General features: G+C 26.8%; 2 protein-coding genes and 1 non-coding gene across 5 annotated transcripts in view; all 3 read left to right on the plus strand.

The window, feature by feature from the left end:
* Positions 1-9,746, plus strand: part of LOC127287724 (zinc finger SWIM domain-containing protein 8 homolog) — a 74,989-nt gene extending 65,243 nt beyond the window's left edge. For all 3 annotated transcript variants that reach the window (XM_051314807.1, XM_051314809.1, XM_051314808.1), the window contains exons 17-20: positions 21-122; positions 326-693; positions 768-917; positions 2,322-9,746. In XM_051314807.1, the coding sequence (XP_051170764.1) occupies positions 21-122; positions 326-693; positions 768-917; positions 2,322-2,388 (687 nt within the window). In that variant the 3' untranslated portion in view covers positions 2,389-9,746. The remainder of the gene's footprint in view (positions 1-20; positions 123-325; positions 694-767; positions 918-2,321) is intronic.
* Positions 9,747-10,420: 674 nt separating this feature from the next.
* Trnas-aga (transfer RNA serine (anticodon AGA)) lies at positions 10,421-10,502 on the plus strand. Its single transcript has one exon. It is a non-coding gene; the product is annotated as a tRNA-Ser (tRNA).
* Positions 10,503-14,849: 4,347 nt separating this feature from the next.
* Positions 14,850-26,211, plus strand: LOC127287729 (alanine--glyoxylate aminotransferase 2-like). The gene is made up of 9 exons (XM_051314815.1): positions 14,850-15,006; positions 16,626-16,721; positions 18,697-18,815; positions 20,577-20,811; positions 22,757-22,850; positions 22,938-23,146; positions 23,602-23,827; positions 25,328-25,726; positions 25,857-26,211. The coding sequence occupies exons 2-9, from the start codon at positions 16,657-16,659 to the stop codon at positions 25,962-25,964; spliced, it is 1,455 nt and encodes a 484-aa protein (XP_051170772.1). The 5' UTR covers positions 14,850-15,006; positions 16,626-16,656; the 3' UTR covers positions 25,965-26,211.
* The last annotated feature ends 316 nt before the right edge of the window (positions 26,212-26,527 follow it).

Genomic DNA, 26,527 nt, shown 5'->3' on the forward strand with positions numbered 1-26,527 from the left:
AAATTAATTTTAATTTTTAGGTCCAAACGAGCGTTCAGTCGATTCCCGGTCAAAATGGAATACCAGGACCAACGTTAGTTCAAGCTCAGCCAATAATTTCGACAGTCAGAGCTCCATCTCAGGTAGATTCTAAATTAATTTCTTAATTTATATTTAATTATTGGATCCCAAATAATAAAATAGAAAACACTTAATAATAGTTAAGCACTAAGAATAAGTTTCTTTAATCACTGAAGCGAATAAAGGTAATTTTAATATAAATGCTTTTGTTCTATTATTTTTCATTAACTTATTGAAGAATTAAAATAATTGTGAAAAATTTCAGGTTCACAGACAAAGTCAACCATTTACATCGCAGCAATTTAGAGCACTTGTTTCCGCTTATCGAGTGGGTATGTTGGCTCTGGAAACATTGGCACGTCGTGTACATGACGATAGACCGCAGGCAAAATATGCAAGAAATCCACCCTACGGCGAAGATGTTAAATGGTTATTGAGAGTCTCCAAGAGGCTTGGCACTCAATATCTTCACCAATTGTGCATTTGCACGGTGAATAGCATTGTCAGTCCCTTTGTTCTTCACGATGTTGCCCTCGAGTCTGCCCACTATCTCGCTAGAAATAATCCTGCTTTCGTTCTTCAACATTTGCGATCCGCACTCTTGGCTCCACTTGTTCATAAATGCCAGCAAATGTAAGAAAACATTCATTTCAATTTTTTTTAAAAATATTTCAAGATAGTTGAATAAAATTTTAATTTTAATGCAGGTATATTCAGTGCATGCATCAGAAGTTGTATCATCTGATAACCGCTGATTACGAGGACTTTGCAAGTGTTGTGTGTGCTGCTCGGGCGGCTTTTAACATCACCCCAGAGGGACACACACAATTTAAGGAATGGTTACAGTCCATAAAAAGGTAATGGAATAGTTTTTTTTTTGCAAATTGACTTTAGCTAATAAATATGTTTTAACAAAAAAAATTTCAGTTTAACACTAGAACTACCGAAGATTCTGCATACCTAGAACTACCACCGGGACATTTTGTTTCATGATTCATTTATATGTTTTTTTTTATTAACATTTACAAGGGCGCGGTTCGAATTCTAAACTGTACAATGTTAAATTCTACACAGTTTAAACTCTGTGGTGGCCCCGGCATCAGAATAGGGCCCCCGTAAATTACCGCGTGTCGTAAAAGGCGCTGGTAGCGCAGAGACGTTCTTGCAAGTCAAATATTTGTTCGTCCGCCCTCATGCGATGCATGCAAGTCGGATAATTGAGAAAGCGTCCCAAAAGCCGACTGTGACGAGTAGTGAGCTCAAAACTGGAAATGGTAATGGACGGTGGCCTATTTTTATACTTGCAACTGTTATTGTCTGAGGAGGTTTGCTTAAGAGTTTTTCTAGTATCAACCTCGCCGCTGCCAACAATGACAAACCTGTGTAGCATTGGTCAATATGCATTCCAAAATGACGAATGGTTCAATTGTAATGTTCCGGCTGGCAAATGGTAAAGGATGGTGGCTTCGGCACATGTGCCGCTTGTTTTGACCTGAAGTAAGTTCCGAGTTTTTCGGTAGTTACTATCTTCCGGTTGGTCAAGACATGTATGTGGTACATGTCGTCGTATTTAAACGGTAACCGACCGCTAGTATGGCCTCCCGGATACTGGACAGTGGTACTCGTACCTGAGTCTAATGGTACCACGGGACGCGCCTGGAACCTAGGAGACTTTCGGGTCTCCGCCAGGCGTTGGGTTTGGATTCGTGGTGGCAGTGGTGTGAGTTACATCAACTTAACTCGGGTGGCAAGCCTGCAGAGTTGCCAGGGATGAGAAAGGTCCCACCTCAAACCAAGAGGGGCAATCGTGACTTAGGACGCTCACATTGCTAATTGGCAGGTGATTAGTAATCTGGTCACCGGTGCTGACCGGGCATTAACTCTTGGCCCCGCGACCTTGGGGTCCGTGTGGGTATACCTGTACAGGGAGATCTTGCACGTAAAACTACTAGGCTATGCCTATCTTCAAATAGCCATCTTTAGGCTATTCCTAACTTTCTGTTCCAGCAAGTTTGCTAGCTCTTTGTTAAGCATAAAGACTTCCTGTCTTTCCACCGCCAATAAGTCGTTTGGCTTTGAATTTCGGGTGCAGACAGCTAACACAAAAAAAAAACGTTCCGTCGCTAGTTCTAGATATGCCGGTTCAGATCTCATGTTCTACTAATGATAAAAATCTGAAATTTGGTGTATTGATTAAACTCAACAAAAAAATAAAAATATTTCTAGTATTAATAAAAATTGTTTTCAAATGGGAATTTCAGATCGCAGTCATGTAATAAGGAACTTTGGGTGCATATCAATACAGCATTACAGCAGAACAGTAAATGACACAGAGTAGAAACTGGAGTACAGTGGCTTGCATCTCATCCACAAAATTATCATCCGTTAATCGACGATACGCAATTATCATCATCATTATCCACGATTCCCGCCGTGGTATTACCAGTATTGAATCAAGAACGTCGAATACGATCGCGCATTGGTCATCAACAGCGACAAGATCTTCGTCCTTGTCAGGATCAACATTCGCTACGTCGTCGACGTCCATCATCGTCAGTTGCACCTATTCATAATAATGATCACCGAGCCATTTCATCATCTGTGTCACCGTCAATGGCGGGTGGTCGTTGAGGCACATCAAAAAAAAAAAAAAAAAAGAAAAAAATAAAAAAAAAAATGAAAGAAAAACTCTCTGGATAGCGATCCCAGGGACGAGTTTTTTTTTTTTTTAGTTTATTTACATGACGATTAATATTATTCGTTCAATTATAGTTCTTTTATTCACGGGCTTTGAATGGAATCGAGTGAATGTTTTTTCATTTTTGACATTTAATCTCTCATGATTAAATTTTTTTTTCTTATTTTGATCGACGAAAATATTTTTCTTCATTATCTCGTTAATAGAAAAATTTTGTTTTCACTGATAAAAAAAAAATGTAAGGCGAGAAAAAAATGATCTCTTTGTATTGATAAGTGCGAATTTAGGATTTCTGTTCTTTTGTGTAAAAAAAAAATCATTCTAGTTCCAAAGGCCCGTTTGCTGTCGAGCGCAGTTTAATTAGATTGACAATTTTTTTTTTTTAGTTAAAAATAACACTATTATATAATTATTACTATTACAATTATTATTAAGTATGAATTTAGCATCGCGTTGAGTTTGAATGACTTTACAGTTTTCAGTGCAACTGAGTAAAATAAAAAGAAACGAAAATAATAAAAAAAAAAAAGTATCGCGACGCAAATTAGCCAAATCAAAATTCATTATCCCGGAATCGTTAATCGGAGACGCAGTAAACGAATCATCGATCGACACACGAAATCAATTTTGATTTAGAATGAACGTATTTTTAGCTTGAATTAGATAGGAAATTTTCATTTTTTTCGACTCTTAGATAGGGGTGAATTCTTGTTTTATTTTTGTAAAACGAGTGTGAAACAGAAACAGATTTTTTTTTTCTTAAATCAATAATTATTGTCTATTTATATATATATATATATAAAAAAAAAGTTCAAGATATTCAGAGCGAGAGAGATATTTATATATAGGGTATATATCTGTCTATTGTATTTGAATTCCCCCTTGTCCCTCTCACTCACATGGAGCAGATTCTTATTAATTTTTTTTTTTTTTTTTTTTTTTTTGAAAGCATCTCCGTTTCTCTCTTTTTTCTATATATAAATATAGAAAAAAAAATTGTCGCGTACTTGTTTTGTACGACATAGTAAAAAAGAAAAATATGCATATTTACTATTCTCGGTTTTGTCTCGACGACAATCCATCAAGAAAATGATCTCTGTAATTTTTAAATTAAATTTATTTTAAAAAAAAAGTATGAAATAAAGAAATGAAGAATCTTTAAACGCTATAACATATCATCAAAACTTTGAGCCACCTTTTTCCAGTTTTTGTGCGTGTGTGTTTTTGCATGAGATATGTAAAATTTTTTTTTTTTTTTTTTTTTTTTTTTTTTGGACTCTACAAGATTTACGTCTTTTGTTTTTCTCTCTCTGTCTCTTATTATCGACTTTTTTCCATTCTGTCTGCGAACACTTTTTTTTAATTTCTTTTTTGAAAATTGAACTTCTCGAGATTTTTCTGAATTTCTTCTGTCTCTAAAAATTTTTTTATTTCTACATTTCTTAAGTCTCAATCGATTTCTTAAGTTTTTTTCCCCCTTTTAATATTTAATAGTCTCTTGGCTCCTTAGATTGTAGCCTCTAAACTCATAGTTTTTTTTTTATTTTTTTATTTATTAGACTTTAGTCTACTTTTTAGTCTTCTTAGACATTAAAACTCGCTGGAGATTCGCTTAATTTTTTTTTTTCATCCAAACTCTCGTCCACAATATAATGAAAACGAAACAAAAAAAAAAAAATTTACTTTTTTAATTGAAAAAAAAAATGCAGCTTAGCCTAGAAAAAGTTTAAGTATTGAATAAAAAATTTAATCTATTTATAAAATCTCTGAGATAACGGTAAGAGAAAAGAAAGAAAGAAAAATTTATTTTCTAATACTCGCTATCCACGAGACGCGACAGCACGCGTTTTTTTTTCTTTTTTTCTTTAATGACGTCGTGACGATAATTTCAACAAAAAAAAAAAAAAAAAACAAAAAAAAATATATTGTTATTTGTTTCTAGTATTGAACACTAAACAGTGCCTCGTCAAAATCTATGTGAACACTTTTTCAAAGCTGAGAATGTTCAATATAATGTGACATTGTCTGCTCTCTGTAATCGTATTATTCAAACAGTGTTAAACATGTAAGTTTATCTAAAGTCGTAGGATAAGAAAAAGTAGAGTTGTCATAATAATTAAAAAAAAAAAAAATAAAAGAAAATCACAAATCGTCGAATCAGATTTTTTTGGGATCCGATTAAAAATTATCGAGATTGTCAGATAAATCAAATAATGAAGAACATTTTTTTGTCAAAAGTTAAAAAAAAAAAAAAAATTATTTGTCTATTAAAATTTGAATTTTGAATTTCTTCAAGAATATTTCTTTTAATTTATATATACAGCGAAAAAATTTATTTTTGAAATAAATCTAAAATATTATTAAAGAAATTCAAAACATACAAATTTTCTGTGAATGTTTTGTTTTTTATTTTAAAAAAAATTTTTTGCCATAGTTTAATTAATCAGATAAAAATTTTATAACTTCATTACTTATTTTTTTCTTTTCTAAATAGTTCTTTAAAACTTTCATCAATTAAATTAAATAAAAAATAAGTTAAAAAATAATTTTTAATTTCAATAATTGTTTATTTAAATTTGTTTTTACATTTGTATCAATAATTTTACTTTTTACCATAACAATTAATTGTTAATTTACTATAGTAAAATTAGATAAAAAATTTGTGACTCGATAATTTTGTGGGATCCATGTAAAAAAAAGGTTTTGAGCAGTTCAAGTAACTGGCAAAAAAAAAAAAAAAAAAATTCTAGATAATAGAATATAATATAGATATAATAAAAAAAATACACGAAAAGAAAATAATAATCGTGTATTTAGTAAATCATCACGAATGTCATAAGCATTACTTCTCGTTTCATCTATCATCTTATCGTCTTATCGCTCTCGTCTATCTTTTTTTTTTTTTTTGTTTCATATTTTCTCATTAAATTCTTGTTAATTAGCTAATGTCACTTTAAAAAATAAGAAAAAAATTGATAAAAATGATAAAAATCAATTTTAAGTTTTTCTTACTACGCAGAGATCGAAAATGGTTGTGAAAGATAAAAGCAATCTGTTCAAGAAAAAAATTTGTAAAAAGATTGTTCTCAAAAAAGTGTTAGACTTAATTTTTTTCTTTGATTAAAGTAAATTAATATTTTTTATTTTCTCTTACTTTTTGGCACTTTTATTATTATTGGTTTTCAAGATTTTTGAAAAATTATTCATATTTATTTTTTCAAATTTTCTTATTACTAATTGTTTTTAAATTTTTTTTATTACTTAATAATTTCCTAGGTTGTGCCAAAAAATATTGAAACTCGTAAATTAAAAAAAAAATTTTTTTTTGTCAAAGCTTTTGTTTTTCATTACATTTTTTCTTGTCATCAAAAAGTCATAGAAAAAATAAATAAGAGTTGATATCAGTTGCAGACATAGAAAAAAATACTAAACGAAAAATGAAAATATATTTTTCGAATTTTTTGGCTCATCCTAAATAAAAAAGAAAATAAAACCTTCCCTTCACATAAATATATGCATCTTATATATATAAAAGCATTTTTTCATCAAATTTGTCCTTAGCTATTAGTCATTTTAGCCTAATTAGAAGATTGTAACATTACAGAACGTCCTAGAGGAAAAAAAAAATATCGTTTTTAGCATTTAATTAAATTAAATCATATAGGTAAACTGTACCGTAGAAGTGCGTTTAGTCTCGGCGTAGAATGCTAATAATTATTGTCACTGAATTTTGAAAAATCAGTGAAGTCGTACTTAAGTCATGCAGGTAAATATAAAATAAATATATAAATAATAAATATAAAATAAATATTAAATTATATATATATATATACATAGAAATTATATATAAATGTACATGGCGTCTAAGAATACTCGCGTTTCTACCGCCACTCTAACAAGAAAAAAAAAAAAGAAGAGATTGATAAGGAAACTGCTCAGAGATTAATTCTTTCCTCCTCCCCCCCCCTTAATTAGTCAGTAAAAAAAAAAGAACGAGAGCAAGAGAAAAAAAAACGAAATAAAGAGGAAAAAGGAAGAGCGTGCGAAGCAAATGGAAGAGGCGAAAAATATATTTTTACACTTGGTACCAAAAAAAAAAGTTGAAAAAAAATTTTTTTCTTCAGAAGAGAATTTTAGGCGTTCAATCTAGATTCATATAGTGTATTTAAAGAAAAATGGAAAATGAAAAAATAAGATAAGAAAAAAAAAAAAAAAAAAAAAACCGTACTAGTTCTGTAGAAACGCGAGGACGTCGCGAAGGGTTCGTGGAATAAAAAAACAGTCTCTACTTATTTCTAAAAAAAAAAAAATAAATAAATTGAAAAATTTCCATGGTCGTGACTTAAAAAAATTTTTAAATGAAAAAATTTTATTCCGCCTCTTTGTGAGTCTTGCAAAGTAAAAGTCACTGAAAAGAAAGAAAAAAAATTTTCTGAAACAGAAATCTTTTGCAATAGGAAAATTTAAAAAAAAATTTTTAAATTAGAAAAAAATGACTTTTACTATGCGGCTCAAAAAAAACCCCCCACTGAACCCTAATAATATATAGAAATATTTGCAATTCATATAAAAAAAAAATATTTGCACTTTTTTCTCTATTTATATATATATGCATACAACTGCGGTTGTATTGTTTATAATTCTTTTTCGTGAGCAATGAAAATATTCAGCTTTCTATACCCAAAAAAAGGCAATTTCCAAAATCGTTTATATAACACCTATATATATATATATATTATATATAAAAAAAAAGAAAAAAAAATGTTTCTTCTAAAAAGGAATTCAAAAAAAAATATAATTTTCCAAATTTGCAATAATATGCAGGGTGTTCAAAAAGTTTCAAGGCAATAATAATTTTCTATATTATAATAATAAAAACAAAATAAATATTAAAAAAAAAAAAATATGTAAAAAATAATATTAAAAAAAAATTCTTTTTTCAAGAAAGTCCAGAGCTTTTTTAATATTCTGTATATATATATATGAAGATACGCAAAAAAAATTAAATCCTTCTTTTTTTTTTAAGGGAAAAAGTTTTATATTGGCAAATAAAAAAAAAAAAAATTAAATAAAGAAGAACCACTTTTTGAAAAAGAAGGGGAAAGAAAAATAGAGAAGCTCAGGATCCTCTTTTATTAAATGTTAAATATTAAGAGTGTATCGAAATTTGTGCAATTTCTTGCAAACGTCGCAGGTTTCGATGTCAGATTATTAATTTCGAATTTAGCGTACATATATAAACAATAATAATAATAATAATAGGCAATTAATGATGTGGAACATTAAAAAAAAAGAAGTAATATTTTTTTGAATTACATTTTTTTTAAATTAGTGACTTATAAATAATAATTACAAAAACTATATGTGTATTAATAGATAATTAATTGTATCAAAAATTTTAATTAATTAATTTTAATTAATAGATTTTAATTAACAAATAATTAATTGAAATTTAAAATATAAATAAAATAATTGCAAATTTTTTATTATTATTTAAATGAAACAATAATTTGCTTGTAAATAAAAGGAGAAATAAATTAATAGAAAATTATATTTCACTTTTAAATGGAAATATTGATAATTTCATTAGAGGGGGGAAATAGATATAATAATTCTTATTATATTCCCATCATTAATTGTTAAAAAGAAAAAAATGGTCGAACGTCGAGATATCTGATTGTCAGGCTTCTTGTATCGGCTCAAATTTAAAATGCTCAATATTGAGAGACGAATGAAAAAAAAAGAAAAAAAAAAAATGTTGCTCAGCTCATTCTCTATATAATTATTCTAATATCGTTGACCGATCCGAGCAAATTTAACGAAGAAAATTTTTTTCTTTGTCTTATTTTTTTACGCTTACGCCGCATTAATGATTATATGTATTATTATAACAATTGTAATTATTATATCTTGAATATTCAATATTATTATTAGTATAATTATTATAATTATTATAATTATTATAATTATTATTATTAATATTATTATCATTATTATTATTATTATCATCATTATTATTATAAATTTATTATAAGATGAGAGTCTAAATACTTTTAACGGCCAAGTCGTCCTGCGACGAAAATTGATTTATATATATATATAGCCAATAAAAAAGAAAAAGTGCGAAACTGGCATAGATATATTTAAATGATATAGGTTTATTCAATTTTATATGAACAAGGTCAGTGCAAAAATTTTGCTTGACAAAAAACATATTATTTAAATTAAAAACGGATACCGAAAAAAAATACTATGAAAAAAAAAAATTTCAATGGTAATTTAAAAATTAATAATTTAAATAATTTAAAAACAATTCTTTTTACATAACATTAAATTAGAAAACAATTGAAAGAAAATTTGTATTATAAATAATTTTTTATTTATAATTATATTTTTCTAATAGAACAATAATACTTATATATATGGCATTAAATGATTTTAATTAATTTAAAAAGCAATTGAAAATATATAAAAAAAAAAAATTTGCACAGACCTTTTCAAATATAAGAAATATATGTGAATATTTATAAATTACGTAATTAATTAATTATAATTACGTAAAACAAAGGCAAAAAAAAAAAAAAAAAATGATGTAATGTCATTATAACTCGATATTTGTCATGATTCATGACCATCGTGTATCAGGATAATTATTCAGGTCGTGAAAACAGTAGAGAGTAGATTTTTCAATTTCTAGATGTTGAACGCGAGAATATTTTATAAAATATATATTTATATATATGTATTAATATATATTATATATAAAATATAATTCGTATATATTTTATATATTTATATATTATATATATTTATATATTATATATATATATATATGTATTATACTATATTGAACATTTATTGTGGATATATTGTTGCAGGACTAAGTAAGCGGTCCCATTCAATGATTATAGAAATAAAATAGCTAATAAAAATAAGAATAACAAAAAATCTCTAAAAAATAAAAAAGATACGAAATTTAAAAAAAAAATAGAAAACAATTTTTGGGGCCTCCTACCTACTCCTTTAAGGAAGCATACATACTATATTAAAAAAAAGTCATTATTCTTGCTGAGATATAATGACGAAAATGACGACTTTTATTATTATTATTATTATTATTATTATTATCATTATCATTATTATTAATATTCAAATTTTTTTTTATTTTCATTATCAATAATATAATTCTATTAGCATTATGATATGGTAATAATGAATATTGTGGAGTGGATCTATTTATGAATCCGTCGATCGTTGATGTAATCAAACGTGTTCTGCGTGAATTTTAATAGAACACTTTAAATTGAAATTACTGTTTCTTCTTATTTCAAATACCTAACACTCTTAATTTTTTTTTAAATAAAAATATTTGCGTTTTCTTTAAAAATATCTCAAATTGAAACAAATTTAATTATATTCTGCTTTTTTTATTTAGAATGTAAAACAATAATAAAATTAAAATCATATCCGATACGTAAGGATATGTTTCTTCTTTTAATGAAAGTGAATTTTCTGTTAAAAATTTTATAAAATAATTAAAGTTTAATTGTTAAACTATTAATAAAATTCATATATTTAACAATTGTATTGAAAAAAAACGAATTTAAATTATTTTTAATATTTCTGATGAGTAGGTTAGTTCTTTAAAGTATGTTTTTCATAGCAGTCGTGGCCGAGTGGTTAAGGCGTCTGACTAGAAATCAGATTCCCTCTGGGAGCGTAGGTTCGAGTCCTACCGACTGCGAAGTTGATTTTTTTTCAATTTTTTTTTAACAAATTAAATAATTTAAAAAATAATATTTCCAATATTAATAACTAAATATTAATATTATTTGTTAATAATTATATATACCTATATATATATTTAATTATCAACTAAACTATGTAAATAATTATTAATTTCTTAATTTATTATTATAAATAGTTAATTTTTTAATAAAAATTTTAAATAAAGAAATATTATCAAATTTATGAATACCAATAGCTTGTTTCAACGTTTTTAAGAAACCATTATCCTATAAATAACAAAACAGGAAGATATTGCAAATTAATCCTAAGAGGTATTAGGAAAACGTGACATATACAAAACGTGCTTATTCCATTGCATTATCTGCGGCACGTGAAATAGATAAATAATCAAACTTACGATTAGAGTCTTCGTAAAGGCAATAAGAAGCGAAAAAATTACTACTACGCAATACCAGAAATACAATTAAAATAAAGAAAAAATTCAAATTCAATTTTTTTATTACTTAAAATATTAAATTTTAATTTAATAATAGAGATCTATATTAGTGATCTATATTAGTGATCTAGTTTAGTGATCTAGTTTAGTGATCTAGATTAGTGATCTAGTTTAGTGATCTAGATTAGTGATCTAGATTAGTGATCTAGTTTAGTGATCTAGATTAGTGATCTAGATTAGTGATCTAGTTTAGTGATCTAGTTTAGTGATCTAGATTAGTGATCTAGATTAGTGATCTAGATTAGTGATCTAGATTAGTGATCTAGATTAGTGATCTAGATTAGTGATCTAGATTAGTGATCTAGATTAGTGATCTAGATTAGTGATCTAGATTAGTGATCTAGATTAGTGATCTAGATTAGTGATCTAGATTAGTGATCTAGATTAGTGATCTAGATTAGTGATCTAGATTAGTGATCTAGATTAGTGATCTAGATTAGTGATCTAGATTAGTGATCTAGATTAGTGATCTAGATTAGTGATCTAGATTAGTGATCTAGATTAGTGATCTAGATTAGTGATCTAGATTAGTGATCTAGATTAGTGATCTAGATTAGTGATCTAGATTAGTGATCTAGATTAGTGATCTAGATTAGTGATCTAGATTAGTGATCTAGATTAGTGATCTAGATTAGTGATCTAGATTAGTGATCTAGATTAGTGATCTAGATTAGTGATCTAGATTAGTGATCTAGATTAGTGATCTAGATTAGTGATCTAGATTAGTGATCTAGATTAGTGATCTAGATTAGTGATCTAGATTAGTGATCTAGATTAGTGATCTAGATTAGTGATCTAGATTAGTGATCTAGATTAGTGATCTAGATTAGTGATCTAGATTAGTGATCTATATTAGTAATATTTCGGAAAGTCGCAATCATTTTCTTTATTTTTTTTTCTAAATTGAATGGTTAATAAATGTTTTTTCTGTTTAAATTATTGAACGAAAATTTTTTTTTAAAATGTCCAATAATTTTTTATTTTAAATGTATATCTTATATTTTGACTGAGTTATCATGGTTCATTGACCGATGTGGTTTTTGATAGTGTTCACTGTACATTATCTATAAAAATTTCTGACGTTACTTTATAGGTATATATTTATATAATAAAAAAGATTATATAATTATATCGGCATTTTGTTATCGTTTTTTTGAAAATTTATTTTCTAATCAAAATGGGGCCTTCTAGTAAGAAATGATAAAAATTAGTACACTGGTAAAATTAAAATTTGATGGAGTGTTTAAGTTTAAAACAATATTGTTTTCGATAAGGTTTTCTTTTTTTTTTTGTTTTAAAATTAGAAACTTCTTGACAAACAGATGAAAATAACTATCTTTTGTAATCTATATGAATTGCTTTTTATCAAACTTTGTTTTATCTTTGAGAGATAAATTTTAACATCATTGTCTCAAATAATTTATTATTGCCGCATACAGAGAACAGCATCTCTTATCTTAAAACGAGTAATACCATCTCTCTGTCAAAAATTTCATTAACAAACAGCATAGAAAATTGCGAAATTTTCATTAATACTATTTTCAAATTAATATACATGGAATTTTTTTGGAATATATTATAATTAAATAAGAAGAAAATAAAAATAAGAGTATCTAACTTCTTTGTGCACAAATGTGTAACTATACGCATCTTATTAAAGTTTGACTCATTGTTTACAGGTGGCGCATAGTCATTCTCTCACAATCGAGATACATTTTCTACTTAATATAAAGATAGTACTTTTCTCAATCACTTCGCAATTTAGTTTACAACTCATATATTTTCTTTTTGGTACAAAGATTATTTTAATTGTTAATTAAAATCGATATTAGTTACATATTTTTTTGTTTTAATATACGGTAAAAACAATTTATGATTATTTGAACCATTGGTTCAAAAATAATTCCTTTCATATATATATATCATTTTACGTTATAGTGGATTTATAGAATGACATTTGAATAATGTTCATTACAAAATTTAATTGATTTATTATAACGCGAAATAAAGAGACTAAATTTGTCTTTGAGATAATTTTAACGTATTGCGTGTATATAAATATGCATTTTTTTTTCCTGATAAATCCTCGAGGAAAAGTTATAACCGATAAAATTACAATTCATTGACTTTAAAAAAATTCGTATTTTATACTCAAAGTTCTTTTTATAATTTAATTTCATTTGAAATGATAAAATCAATGTATTTAGGTACATATCCATTAATTTTGTGATATGAAGAAAAAATTTCCAATATATTGTCATCATTTGATTAAAATAAAAGTATACAAAGCTTTTAAGTTTGTGTGTATCTATATACATATATTTCTTATTGATATGTTCTTGAGACAATATTGATTGATAATTATAATGAAAGTATATTGTTTCACGCGCACGTGGATCTGTGGAATTGTTGCGTCCTTTATCAATTAGATTGGAAATTTATTGGGAGAAAATTTTTAAGTCACGTGATTATAGTGATTAAAAATCATATTGATCACATGTAATATAAATCTATTTCACGTGACGTTCAGTTTCTAAGCAATAATTTTATAATATTATAATGCGCTTTAATTAATTTTTGTACAAATTTCATCATTGTTTTTTTGAAACGAGTTTTATAAAAGGAAAAAAAATTTGTTGAGTAATTTACAAAGAAAAGAAAATTGTAATTTTACTATCGTTATATATATATATATATATATATATATATATATATATACAATTACGTTCGAGTAGACAGTCGATAACATTTAATTCTTGCATAAGTTATCGAACGTTTAGGTTCAACATATAATTTTATATTGAGAAATTGCATTTTTTCATATGCAATTTTTTTCCCTAATTATATATTTATTATAATATATAAATCTTTAAATTTTTATTTTCTTGCAAAATTTAATGTTAAAAAATATATTTTCACGCTTTTAGAGAATGGAAAGAAAAGTTTATTAAATAAAAAAAAAATGATTAATAATTTATAGTGTTATATTTATTATCACAAATGAAATGTTTCATATAATGATGTTCTACAAATTAAAATTGTATATCTACCAAACCCCAAGAGATTGATTTGATTAATATTTATTGACCCATTGAATCCCTCGGTCTTTGAAATAATTAAATGAATGGAATGTTAACGCTTATAAATTCTAAATTTATAAGTTCTGGGTTTTTTCCTTTATAATTGTTTCGAAAACATATTAAAAAAATAAGAAATATTTAAATTCCAGATAGCTTTAATTTTTTTTTCAACTTTTAACAATATCAATAGTCACCCTTTACATTCAGCGGTATATCGCAAAAACACATGTAATGGAAAAATTTTCAATTTCATAAAATGTAACTTAATCAATGGAAACTTTACGATAGCTGATACTGTAAAAAAGAAAGCCATACGATATTCATATGAACTTTACAAGAATAAAAATCATTAAAAAAACAAAAACTATTCATTAAAAACATCTTTAATTTTATTTGTTATCTGAAATAATTTGTTTTAACACAATAGAAAAGATTGTTACGTAAAATGTAACCTTCCTGATTTTCAATCAATCTCACTATCTTCATAATTGATTCTATTTCACACTATTTCAAGAGGAAACTAATTAGGTAACCTTCGTGAGGCGCCAGTGTAATAATAATCAATCTCGTTGACAGAAAATGAATTATCAAAAATCTCATTATTTACTGAGCGAGAAGGATATTATCAATATTTTTTTTTTTTCATTAAGTATTAAACCAATAACCTTTAATGAGTGTGATGATTGAAATGATGATGATGTTGATGATGATGATGATGATGAAGATGATGATGATGGGGTTGTAGAGGAAGATCAAGGAGGGGATTTGTTGAATAAAGACTTTGGTGATTTGCGCGCGCAACTCCCCGCTTTTTTCGCTTACTTAGAGACTTTATAAATGACGTCACTGGAGTAGGTCGCGACACATAGTTGACAACTGCATTCAGAAGTCGAGGATCAGCCAACTTCCGTCTTTTCAATCAGGTATGACATTCTATTATCACTTTTACTATACCGATCCTTCATTCCAATTGCTCTCCTTCTCCCTCATTTTTCTTTATTTTCTTCTTTCATTCATCAATATCACATTAATTTATTTTTACGTTAATCTCTTATTGTATTTTTTTTCTTTTTTTTTTTTTACCAAAGATAATGTAGTGGAATTTTTTTTCAATTTTTCATTCAAGCTCTTCTGTTTTTGATTTATCAAAACTTGTCTTCTTTTTTTTTCTTTCTTCTTTGTTTCATAACTAAACACTTAAAAAAATTTTTTTCGCAAAAATAAAATTATATCTTTTGGTAATATTTTTGTAATGAAAAAAAAGTTATAAAAAGAAAGAATACGATTTCATAAGACTGCAGATATATATATATATATTATATAAAATGTGCTAACAACGTGAATATGTCTTTTGTTGCGAAAATGAGAAATTTGAAACTTAAGCGAAACTAATATTACAAGATATGAAATTTAATACTATTTAGATAGAAACGATTTTCTTTTTTTTTGAAACAATCAGTTAATATTGAATGTAACTCAGAAATGAAAAATTAAAAAAAATTAATTGGACAAAAAAAAATATGAACATTAAATAAAAAATTTTAAAAGGTGTTATTATTGTTGATCAGAGTCCAATTATCGTCATAGATGTTGATTTTATTTTTATACACTGATCTTTATTAAGAAAAATAATATTCTATTGAGAAATTTCTCAAGGATTACAAATAAAATCGAGCTTTCGCCTCTCTAAGAAAGGCCTTTTTAAGATAACGGTTTTAAGAACTGTAACATAACAAGTTAAAAAGTTATAAAGATTACGTCGGAATAAGTGAAATTATCAATATTACAGACGATTCTAACCTATACGTACCATGTGAGCATTTACATTTTGTTCCTTTCGAAAACTTAAAGGCATATCAATTTAGATTTTCACAAAGTAAAAGTTCAAAAAATCGTATTTGGGTTTAAACATTAATCGATTTTATTTGTAATCCTTGAGAAATTTCTCAATAGAATATTATTTTTCTTAATAAAGATCAGTGTATAAAAACAAAATCAACATCTATGACATTAAATAAAAAATATTGATGTTTATTGCTTTCTAAAATATTAATTAAATTATTTATATCAATTACATTATAAGCTGATAATAAATATCGAAATAATATCGTGGATTGATGAATTATTATTAAAATGGTGATAATAATAATAATAATAATTGTTTGATTGTGCGTTTCAATTTATATATATATATATATCTATACGGGAATTAAATCTGTATACGGCGTAGACTATTACCTTTAAAATACACACATGCCTATCACTTAATCAAGGTTTATCGTATTTTAGCATTTAATCGAAAATGGGCTTTCTGTATGATGTTTCACACGCTGGGGGTTTTAATGTCTATTAGAGAGCGAGAGAGAGAGAGAGAGAGAGCATATCAATTAATCGTTGATGTGTATAACATTAGTAACGATTAACCAGTAAAATGGAATTTTTTTTTTTTTTATTTATTGACGTATATTTGTCAAAACAATACGAGATTATTTTATAATTTTCAAAAAAAAAATTTACAGAATGTTTCAATTTTTGTTTTTAGAACGGAGGTGTAATTTCCCAAAAAAAAAAAAATGACGGAGACTTTAGAGCAGATGTCCAAATCGGACACACTAAAACTTCGAAATAGACATATTGGGTAAGTTTCTTTAGAGTAAAAAAAAAAAACTCTTTTTCACACTAGGGAGTAAAATTAGTTTTCTAACCCTAGGAGAGAAATAGAGATTTTTTTTAATCCTAGACAGTAATTATTTTAACTCTAGAGATTAAAATGACAATTAATTAATGATAATTAATAATGAAAAAAAAACAGAAAGATAACCATAAAAAAACGGATAAACGGAAAGATGAGTTATTAATGTTATAATTTACTATTGAGATAACAAAAGATAATTACGTTAATTATTTCACACTTTCATGAAAGATATTTATGCTAAATTTACATATGTTAAATTTTTCCTTGTAAAAAATTATTCCTCTAAAATATTTAAATATTAGGATATTTAAATTGCATAAATTATTCTAAGGAAAATTCTCACATTCAGAATAGTTAATAGTAAACTTTACAATACAGATTGCAATATTTACCATACTGAATAATAAATCTAGAATGCATTATTGTAATTACTATACTGAATGGTAAACTTTACAATACAGATTGTCATATTTACCATACTGAATAAAAAATTTTACAACACATTGTAATAATTACTATACTGATTAATAACACAATTCATTATATTTACTATATTGAATGGTAAATTTTACAATGCAGTTTGTTATATTTACCATTATTAAAATTATAATATTCTATAAATATTTCACTGGTATTAATGGAGAAAAAATTAAAAGTTTCATAAGTTATTAATTAATTAAATTTGCCATAAAGTGGTTTTGTAATTCACGAAATAGAAATTAAAGTGAGATAATCGGTAACAATTTGTCAAAATTAATGAATATAGGGACGTGAGAAAGGAAATTTGCTTCTAATATGAGAGATGAATGGCTTGAGAGGATTCTCTCACTACTCAAACTGAAATTCACTTGATATAAAGCATGAGGATCGTATATGGCAATGTGCTTATGTCAAGTCATTACCATGTTAAATGGTTCTCTACAGCTCATGGCTGAATTGCGTTATCGGGTAGAACTTTGGTCATCTGATAGAACCGGCGACACTGTTGAATCGATCTTTTGCGAATTAGCATATTATCACGTGTGCACTTCCAAATACTGTGTGACAGATAAAACATTATGGTCAAATCATAACTCATATACACCCTCGAGCATTCAAAATATATATATATATAAACCAATTTACAATGTATGAGTTAAATTTTATTTGCACATGTGAATATATATCTACTTTTAAAAAAATATTTAACAAACATTAGTTTCAAAAATTTTTATAAATATTAAAAAAATTATATTTTATTTTACAATATTTAATAATAATTTAACATAAATTTTTTAATAGAAAAAAATAGTGTAACTCATTTTTTTTCAAAATTTTTAAATAATATTGTCAAATATAAAAAAAATATTAATAAGTAGAAATTGAATAAAATTGATTGTGAGAAAAGTATAATGCGCTATCTATGAACAATTAGTTGAACTTTAGTGTGATGCGCAAATTCTTCTGCGCATAACGCGGTACTTTTGAATATTTTAGTCGAAAAGATAAATTTTATTTAAAATCAACATGCAATGTTTAATAACATTTTTCCAACTATATACAGAGAATTCGTTAAAAATAATTATTTACATTTCTTCATTGAATGAAAATTTCCCTAGAACGAGATTTAATCAACGCTTTACAAGATTGTATTTCTTTTTATATCTCGAAAAAAAAAAGAAATTGATGACAAATGATGCAACAGTAATTTCAACCCGAAACCCGATAACAGTACGCGTAAAATGCGCTTGTTTGCTTTACAAATTGCCTTGAAGAGAAAAAAAAAGAAGATTTAATCAAATTTTTTGTTTTCCTACTGTCAATAAAAAGATATGTAGAAATTTCGTGTTGAAACATTTTTTTTTTATTTCTCCTGTTTTTTTTTTCTTTTTTTTTTGCATTACATTATAAAAATTAATTTAGTTTTCATTACTTTTAGAGAATCATGTACACTTTTTTATCGATCCAATCCCTTGAAGATTGTCAGGGGTGAGGCACAATATTTGTACGATGAAAAAGGCGAGAGGCACCTTGACTGCATCAACAATGTTGCCCATGGTATGTGATATTTCGTTCTTTCATAAAATAAGGAGAATTTTTAGCATTAATAATTTAGAGATAATAAAGGTCAATTTTTCAATGTTAAAAAAAAATTGTTGACGTTATAAACAAGTTTTTTTTTTAAATAATATTGTTATCTATAGTAAAAAATAAAATGTACATGTAAATTTAAATTATAATCAAAAGTCCTTCATATGACATTAGAATCACGTGGCCACAGTAACACGTGCATTGACAGTATTTTCAAATGTAAATTTTACGTTCGAGATTAAAAGGATCATTATTACCATAAATACAACGCACGTGGTGTTGAATTCCTGAATATCAATTGAACAATCAACTTGTTTCCTTTAGATATTATTATCGTCAGTGGCCCAGTTTATATACAATATACCAGCAACCCTAATATTATAAAGCACTTATCTATTTTTGAAAGGTCGTGACCTACAGAATTGAATTTTCAAACTGCGAAATAGATGCGATGATGAAATACTATTTTTTCTATTTATAGAATTTTATCACTTTTTTTTTTTTATTACAATTACATAATAATCGTAAATATTTTTACGCTTTTATTTCGCATATTATTATTTCTTTTTATAATTTACAATAAAAAGAAATAATTAGTTTACATTAATGGATTATTACATATTTTGTACCTAAATAGCATTTTTTATTCCATTTTTTTTTTGAAATTATCGAAAGCATTATTATTTATGGTATCAATATTGGTTTTTATCGAATATTAACATTAGGTCAAAGTGTGGTGGCATTCGAATCAATGCGATGACTCTCGAGGGTCATTACTTACTAAACTAATAATGTCGGCAATTCATTAAACCATGATAGATAAGTTATATGACGGAAATTTACTATTTGCAAATAATAATAATTTTCCATTAAGTTCGAGATAGTATTTTTTTTTTAGAACTATATATGCTTCTTTGCAAATAAATATTATAAAAAATATATATATATATATATTATTTTTGGATTATGTTTTTCATTTGCGTAGAATGAAAAATCCCCTTATTCCTTGGAGGGATTGCAAATTGGATTGGAAATTGGGATCGAAAAGTTTTGATTAAAATTCCAATAAATATTTTTTTATTTTGCAAATAAAGAATAAAAGTTGTAAAAAAAAACATCAAAATGTTTCTCTTGATAATAAAAAATCATCAGAATAGCAAAACTTGAATTTAGTAATGATTTTGTCTTTTTTAGGGTTTAGTGGCTCAGGCCCGAAAGACTTATAGTTTCGCTTTGGCGTCCGTCCGTCCGTCCGTCGTACACTCGTATGGTTGCCATGATAACAGTTACCATAGCAACCGTTTCCATAGTAACCGTTACTATGGTAACAATTACCATAGCAACCGCTATCATGGTAACCGTCACCATAGCAACCGTTACTATGGTAACAATTACCATAGCAACCGCTACCATGGTTACCGTCACCATAGCAACCGTTACTATGGTAACAATTTCCATAGCAACCGCTACCATGGTAACCGTCACCATAGCAACCGTTACTATGGTAACAATTACCATAGCAACCGCTACCATAGTAACCGTTACCATAGCAACCGTTACTGTGGTAACAATGACCATAGCAACCGTTACCATGGCAACCGTTTCCATAGCAACCGTTACTATGGTAACAATTACCATAGCAACCGTTACCATGGCAACCGTTTCCTGTTAATAATATGTTGTACAAAATAATGCTTAAATTAAAAGAAATTTTTTTTATTTCTTTAGTTGGCCATTGCCATCCGCATGTAGTGGAAGCGGGACAAAAACAAATGTCCTTATTGTCAACCAACAATCGCTTTCTTCATGATGATTTAGTGATTTGTGCCAAAAGATTGACATCATTACTTCCCGAGCAGCTGTCAGTTTGCTATTTGGTAAATTCTGGAAGTGAAGCTAATGATTTGGCACTTCGACTTGCACATACGCACAATGGAAATAAGGACATTATTGTCTTAGATCAGTAAGTCTTAAAACAAAGGCTTTATCAGTCGTGCCTGATAATATTAATCTCAGTACCTTTTTTATTTTTTTTTTTTTATTTTTTTATTATTCGACTTATATCGTCAAAACGATTATAATGACTTTAATAATTCCATTAAATGGTATCAACTTTTTTTATTTTCTCAAAAAAAAAAAATATTCTTTCGGAAAAATTTATTAGAACACCCCTCAAATATTATATTATTTTAAAATACTAAAATAATAATTTTTTTTAGTTATATTTTGCTTTATTATAAAAATGAAAAAAAAATTTTTTCGTATTTCGTTTATTAATATTTATTCATGAAATTGTAAATTAAATAAAGTTAATTGGAAATGCCAGAAGATGGAATTGTTTGAGTTTTCCAATAATAATTTTTGCACGTTCATATATAAAAAAACAGTAATAATCAATTATTATTTTTCAAATTTTTTTATTGAAGATAAAAAATGTCGAATGTGCAAAAATAAAAAAAAAAACAGTTAATTTAAAAATTTGTTATTTTCATTTAAATTGAATTTTAATTCCAATTTAATTTTCAATGTTTAATTCAATTAAATTGAATTATTATTTAATTTCATTGAAAATGTATCTTATTAAATTTTCTTTATAAATTAATATTAACTGTTTGGAAAAAAATTATTATTATTATTTTTTTTTTAATCAAAAAATTAATATTTAAGATAGTTGATGAAAGTTTGAATGATATTCACATCGCTTTCTCGAGAAGTTTAGCACAGCTGAGGTATTGAATTTGACAATTTTTATTCTTAAAATTAACTAACATTGCTTTTTAGTTAATTAAACATTAATATTGACAATTTAACTAGTAGCTAATATATTTGTAAATATATTCAGTTATGCATTACCAAGAATATTGTTTTTTGGAAAATTTCTGAGATTTCGATAGTGATGGTATGATTCCGTAAAGTGTGAAAATGAATTCATGTATAATGTTTTCAGATTGATTTTCAAGAGAACTATTTCTTTCACAAAACTTTACTAATCGTCTGGGTTTGTGTTTTGCTTGTTTACAGCATGAGTCAGAAAATTGAAGAAGATTGCCAAAAAAAAGCCAGAAAAAAAAAAATTTCAACGTGGAAGCTAATCAAGAACAATTTTGGATTCTGCAATAACACTCTTGTCATTTTAGGTGACACAAGGAAGATATGATGTATGCTAAAGGCAAATTGTGAAAAAAAAATTTGTTTATTGTGCATTAGAATTCTAACTAAATATGTGATTTCTCTAATCTTTATGGATGAGTGGGTGTCATCTTTATTAACTCACAGAGTCTAAAAATCTTAATTAGTGAATAGTGAGACATTTTTCTTATTGAATCTGAAAATAACTATTCATTCTTTTTATAATTTCCCCAAAAATGACTTCTATTCATTTTTATTAAACTCACAAGTCACTAATTTTGATTTAGGGAATTATTTTTTTTTTTTTAACAATATTATTCCATATTATCATTGATTGACATTAATTGAAGCTGTAAGTAAAAATATGTTTACTTTTAGAAAATTGTCACGCTTGAAGTAAGAATGAAATTTAAATTTTTTTTGCCTAAATGGTTGGTTTAAATGTTTTTTATTTTGATAAACATTAATTTGTTGCAAAAAAGATGAAACCAAATAATTGAGTAACACTATCATTTTTTTTTTTTAATTTGACGCGCAATCTGTGGAAAGGACGTGAAATTTTACAGCGGATTTTGTAGGGGCATTGCTTCCTAGTTGCTGGCCCCCCTAGTGTTTTCAAACTCCGATTTTCAGTCCTATTTATATAAACGTTTCATTACAGTCACTGGATGATAGTTAAAGAAAATTCTAATTTGATTTTTTTACATATTTCTTTGCAAAACAAATAAGGATGATTTTAAAAAAATACTTGCTAAATTAATTAATCACTTTGATTCTAGTGCTTACCATGGACATTTAACATCCATGATTGACATCTCACCATACAAATTCAATCAACCAAAGGGAATTGGAAAAAAAGATCATATTCACGTGGTAATTGTTAACATATATATTTTTTTTTATATAAATTTTCTTTTTTCGTTTTTTATGAAAATTTATTTTTGATCATTTTTTTTACAGGCACCATGTCCTGATGTTTATCGTGGAAAATATCGTGACGTTGACTATCCTGGCGAGGATCTTGGTCTAAAGTACGCGAATGACGTGAGAAAAATTTGTAAGGATGTGAAAGAAAAAGAACGTGGGATTTCAGCTTTCATTGCCGAGAGTCTTATGTCCGTAGGTGGACAGATTCTACCACCTAAAAATTACTTCAGAAATGTCTACAGGTAACTTGAAAACCATTCATTTCGTTTATATAGAGACTTAGATAAAAGTTTTGCGCTTCTAGAAAAAAGGGGAGCTTTTCTTTTATATAAAATGGAAAAAAAATTGATAAGTTTTGAATTCGTTTCTAATCAGGAATTTCAATTTATGAAGAATTATATCGTTATTACAACATAATGCAAACAAAAATTATTTTATACAAAGTATACGCTTGGTTAGATAAGAATTGCTTTTATTTGTTAAATATTGATATATTGTACTTGGAAGATTTTTTTAAAAAAGAATAATAAACAAGTGATATATTAAATATTGAAACAATATACGGAAGATTTTAAGGAAAAATCCAGATGCATTTTTATTTTATATTAAAATGTATTTGCAAATTCTCACCATTAATTAAATTGAATTTTGTAAATGAAGAATTTATAGTTTCAATTGAAACATTTGTCTTTTTCAGACATGTCAGAGAAGCTGGTGGAGTTTGCATTGCTGATGAAGTGCAAGTTGGATTTGGTAGGGTTGGAACTCATATGTGGGCTTTCCAGCTTTATGGTGAAGACATAATTCCAGATATAGTTACTGTCGGAAAACCCATGGGTAACGGACATCCCGTAGCAGCAGTAATCACTACCCGGGAAATCGCTCGAAGTTTCACAGATACCGGAATTGAATATTTTAACACAGTAAGTCAAGTTTGCATTTTGATAGTTAATATCGAATTCTTTTTTATTCCATAAAAATTGTCTTCTTAAATATTAATCTCGAATGTAATTTTTAAGTATATTTGCTTCATTAAAATCAGGTGAAAATAAAATAATATTGACTATTTAAATTGTTTCGTCTGCGATGAATTTCTCTTTCGTACAAATTTCTCATTTGTATTTATCAATTATGATAAAACTTATTGAGAATAAGTGAGTTGTCACATAAAAGGGCCATTTAATGGTAGAGACCGACCCGTGACAATGCTGTGCTTACAAGGATCCAAATCAACAAAAAAAGTGTATCGCGATAACTGGACTTGAACATTGTTCTTTATGGGGAAAATCTCAAAATAATTCATCTGTCACAGAGAGTTGTCACTTGTCTTTATGAATCACGAAAAAAATTACTAGTAGCAGTGAGTTGTCACTTGTCTTTTATATACAAAATCATCACTTATCTAACTTTGCCAGAAAGCAAAGGATACTTTGTATAAAAAAGACAAATGACAACTCATTGGTACTAGTAATTTTTTTCGTGATTCATAAAGACAAGTGATGACTTTCTACAAAAAAGACAATGGACAACTCTCTATGACAGATGAATTATTTTAAGATTTTCCCCATAAAGAACAATGTTCAAGTCCAGTGCTCGCGATACACTTTTTTTGTTGATTTGGATCCTTGTAAGCACAGCATTGTCACGGGTCGGTCTCTACCATCAAATGGCCCTTTTATGTGACAAATCACAATTGAACGAAAGTTTTCCAATTGGTTCAAAATCAATTTCAGTTGAATTTTATCATGATGATCTTTGCTCTAAGTCTTATATAATTTCAACAAAACCTTTTGCTTGTCTTTTCTTATTACAATTTGCTTTCTCATCAATGTTCAACATCAGCTTTAACAGCCTTTGGCATAATGCCTATAGCGGTGGTTTTGGACCATCCATTGATGTTTCTAATTCTGTTCGGACAAAAGCATCTACTGTCTCATTTCCTTTGATTCTCGAATGTTCATGTATATCAAAATCAATGAGAGTTTGTATTTCAAATCCAAGCTCATCTATATGCCTGAGGCATCAATTTTAATTATGATGATGATTGGATGTACTCCTGCGAGTAGAGTTTTTTTTTTGGCAATGAATAATATTTTAAAAAAACAACCAATAACTATTTTTTCAAATTAAACATATTGTGGAATTTTTGACTAATTTAAAAATAGATTAAAATTTTTATCAATAACTGATTTTAAAATTCTTAATGAGCTATTGAAATCTGATTTTTTTTAAAGGTAAACAAACTTTAGGAATTTGATGTAAAAGAGATCGAATGATTTATCATTTATTTTTGATATAATTTTAAAGCGGATTATTTTTTGTATTTTGATAAAAATCAGAAAAGGAAAAAAATATTTGTTTTTTAAAATTGTAATTTTATATTATTGCATTATTATTATTTTCTTTTGTAATAAAATTTCTAGTATGGTGGAAATCCAGTTTCCTGTGCAATTGCTAATGCAGTAATGGACGTGATTGAAAGGGAGAATCTTCAGAAACGTGCACTAGCGGTTGGCAATTATCTTCTTCATGAATTGAAGAAACTGCAAAAACGTCATTCTATTATTGGTGATGTTCGTGGAGCAGGATTATTCGTGGGAATTGAATTAGTTAAAGATAGAATGAAAAGAACACCAGCAACTGCTGAAGCAAAACGAATAGTAATGAGAATGAAGGATGAAAAAATTCTCATCAGCAGCGATGGACCCGATGTTAATATATTAAAAATAAAACCACCATTGGTTTTTAATAAAGAAAATGTCGATCATCTACTTTCTGTGCTTGATGAAATTCTTAAAGAAATTGAAATTGAAGACGAAGAGGTAATTAAAACAAAAAAATCAAACAAATTGAATTAATTTTATAAAGAAATTTAATTTAACTAAAACACTATTTTGAATAGTGTGAAATGTTTCTTAAAAAAAAAATTAACAAATAGAAATAAATTTTCAGGTTGCTGAGCAAAGGGTTAATATTCTTAAAGCAGTAATGAAACCAGTAAAAATTGAAGGGGATGGAGTTTCTAGTAAAGTTAAACCAGTTCTTGTTCGTGCGAGTTAATTTTTTTTTAACGTAATTTTTAGTATTTTATTGATATAGTGTATGAACGTATTTGTGTGTGAGAAATTGTGTTGATTAAAATCTGTTATCTTTTGTAAATACAAATAAAAAATTGTGTGTATGTGCTGACATTTTTCATTATTATTTTTTAATATTACAATAAAAATATATAATACATATACAATGTATATAAGTTGAAAGTTAAAAATTTCTGAATAAAGATCATTCTGACAAATTGTCAAATTTATATTACTATTAATTATTGAGTTATTAAGACAAATTTTTAATGTTACCATAAATAGAGTTGAAATTGAAGGTGTAGCAATTATATACAAATAAATTCCTTTTTGCATTGTAATGAAACGGAGGAACCTTATTCAACAAAAGACACATATATTATGTTTTGGAATTAGGAAACACATGTAATATTTGCCTATGTGTTTCGAGACAGAGGCATTAGGTTGTCTGTTTCCAACCATGCGAGTTATTGCGTGTAATCACTTGAATAATATGGACGATCCTTCTGAAGTTCATGCCTGTAAAGGTCCTATTTATATGTCTAT

Source organism: Leptopilina boulardi, unplaced genomic scaffold (genome assembly GCF_019393585.1).
Source record: "Leptopilina boulardi isolate dan_hultmark-lab unplaced genomic scaffold, ZJU_Lbou_2.1 LbouV2_372, whole genome shotgun sequence".
Taxonomy (NCBI): Eukaryota; Metazoa; Arthropoda; class Insecta; order Hymenoptera; family Figitidae; genus Leptopilina; species Leptopilina boulardi.

Excerpts from the sequence above, each read along its gene's own strand:
- LOC127287729 (XM_051314815.1), top strand. The coding sequence starts at position 16,657 with ATGACGGAGACTTTAGAGCAGATGTCCAAATCGGACACACTAAAACTT. Across the intron at positions 23,147-23,601 it reads TACTTCAGAAATGTCTACAG|ACATGTCAGAGAAGCTGGTG; the intron begins GTAACTTGAAAA and ends TGTCTTTTTCAG. Across the intron at positions 23,828-25,327 it reads GAATTGAATATTTTAACACA|TATGGTGGAAATCCAGTTTC; the intron begins GTAAGTCAAGTT and ends TAAAATTTCTAG.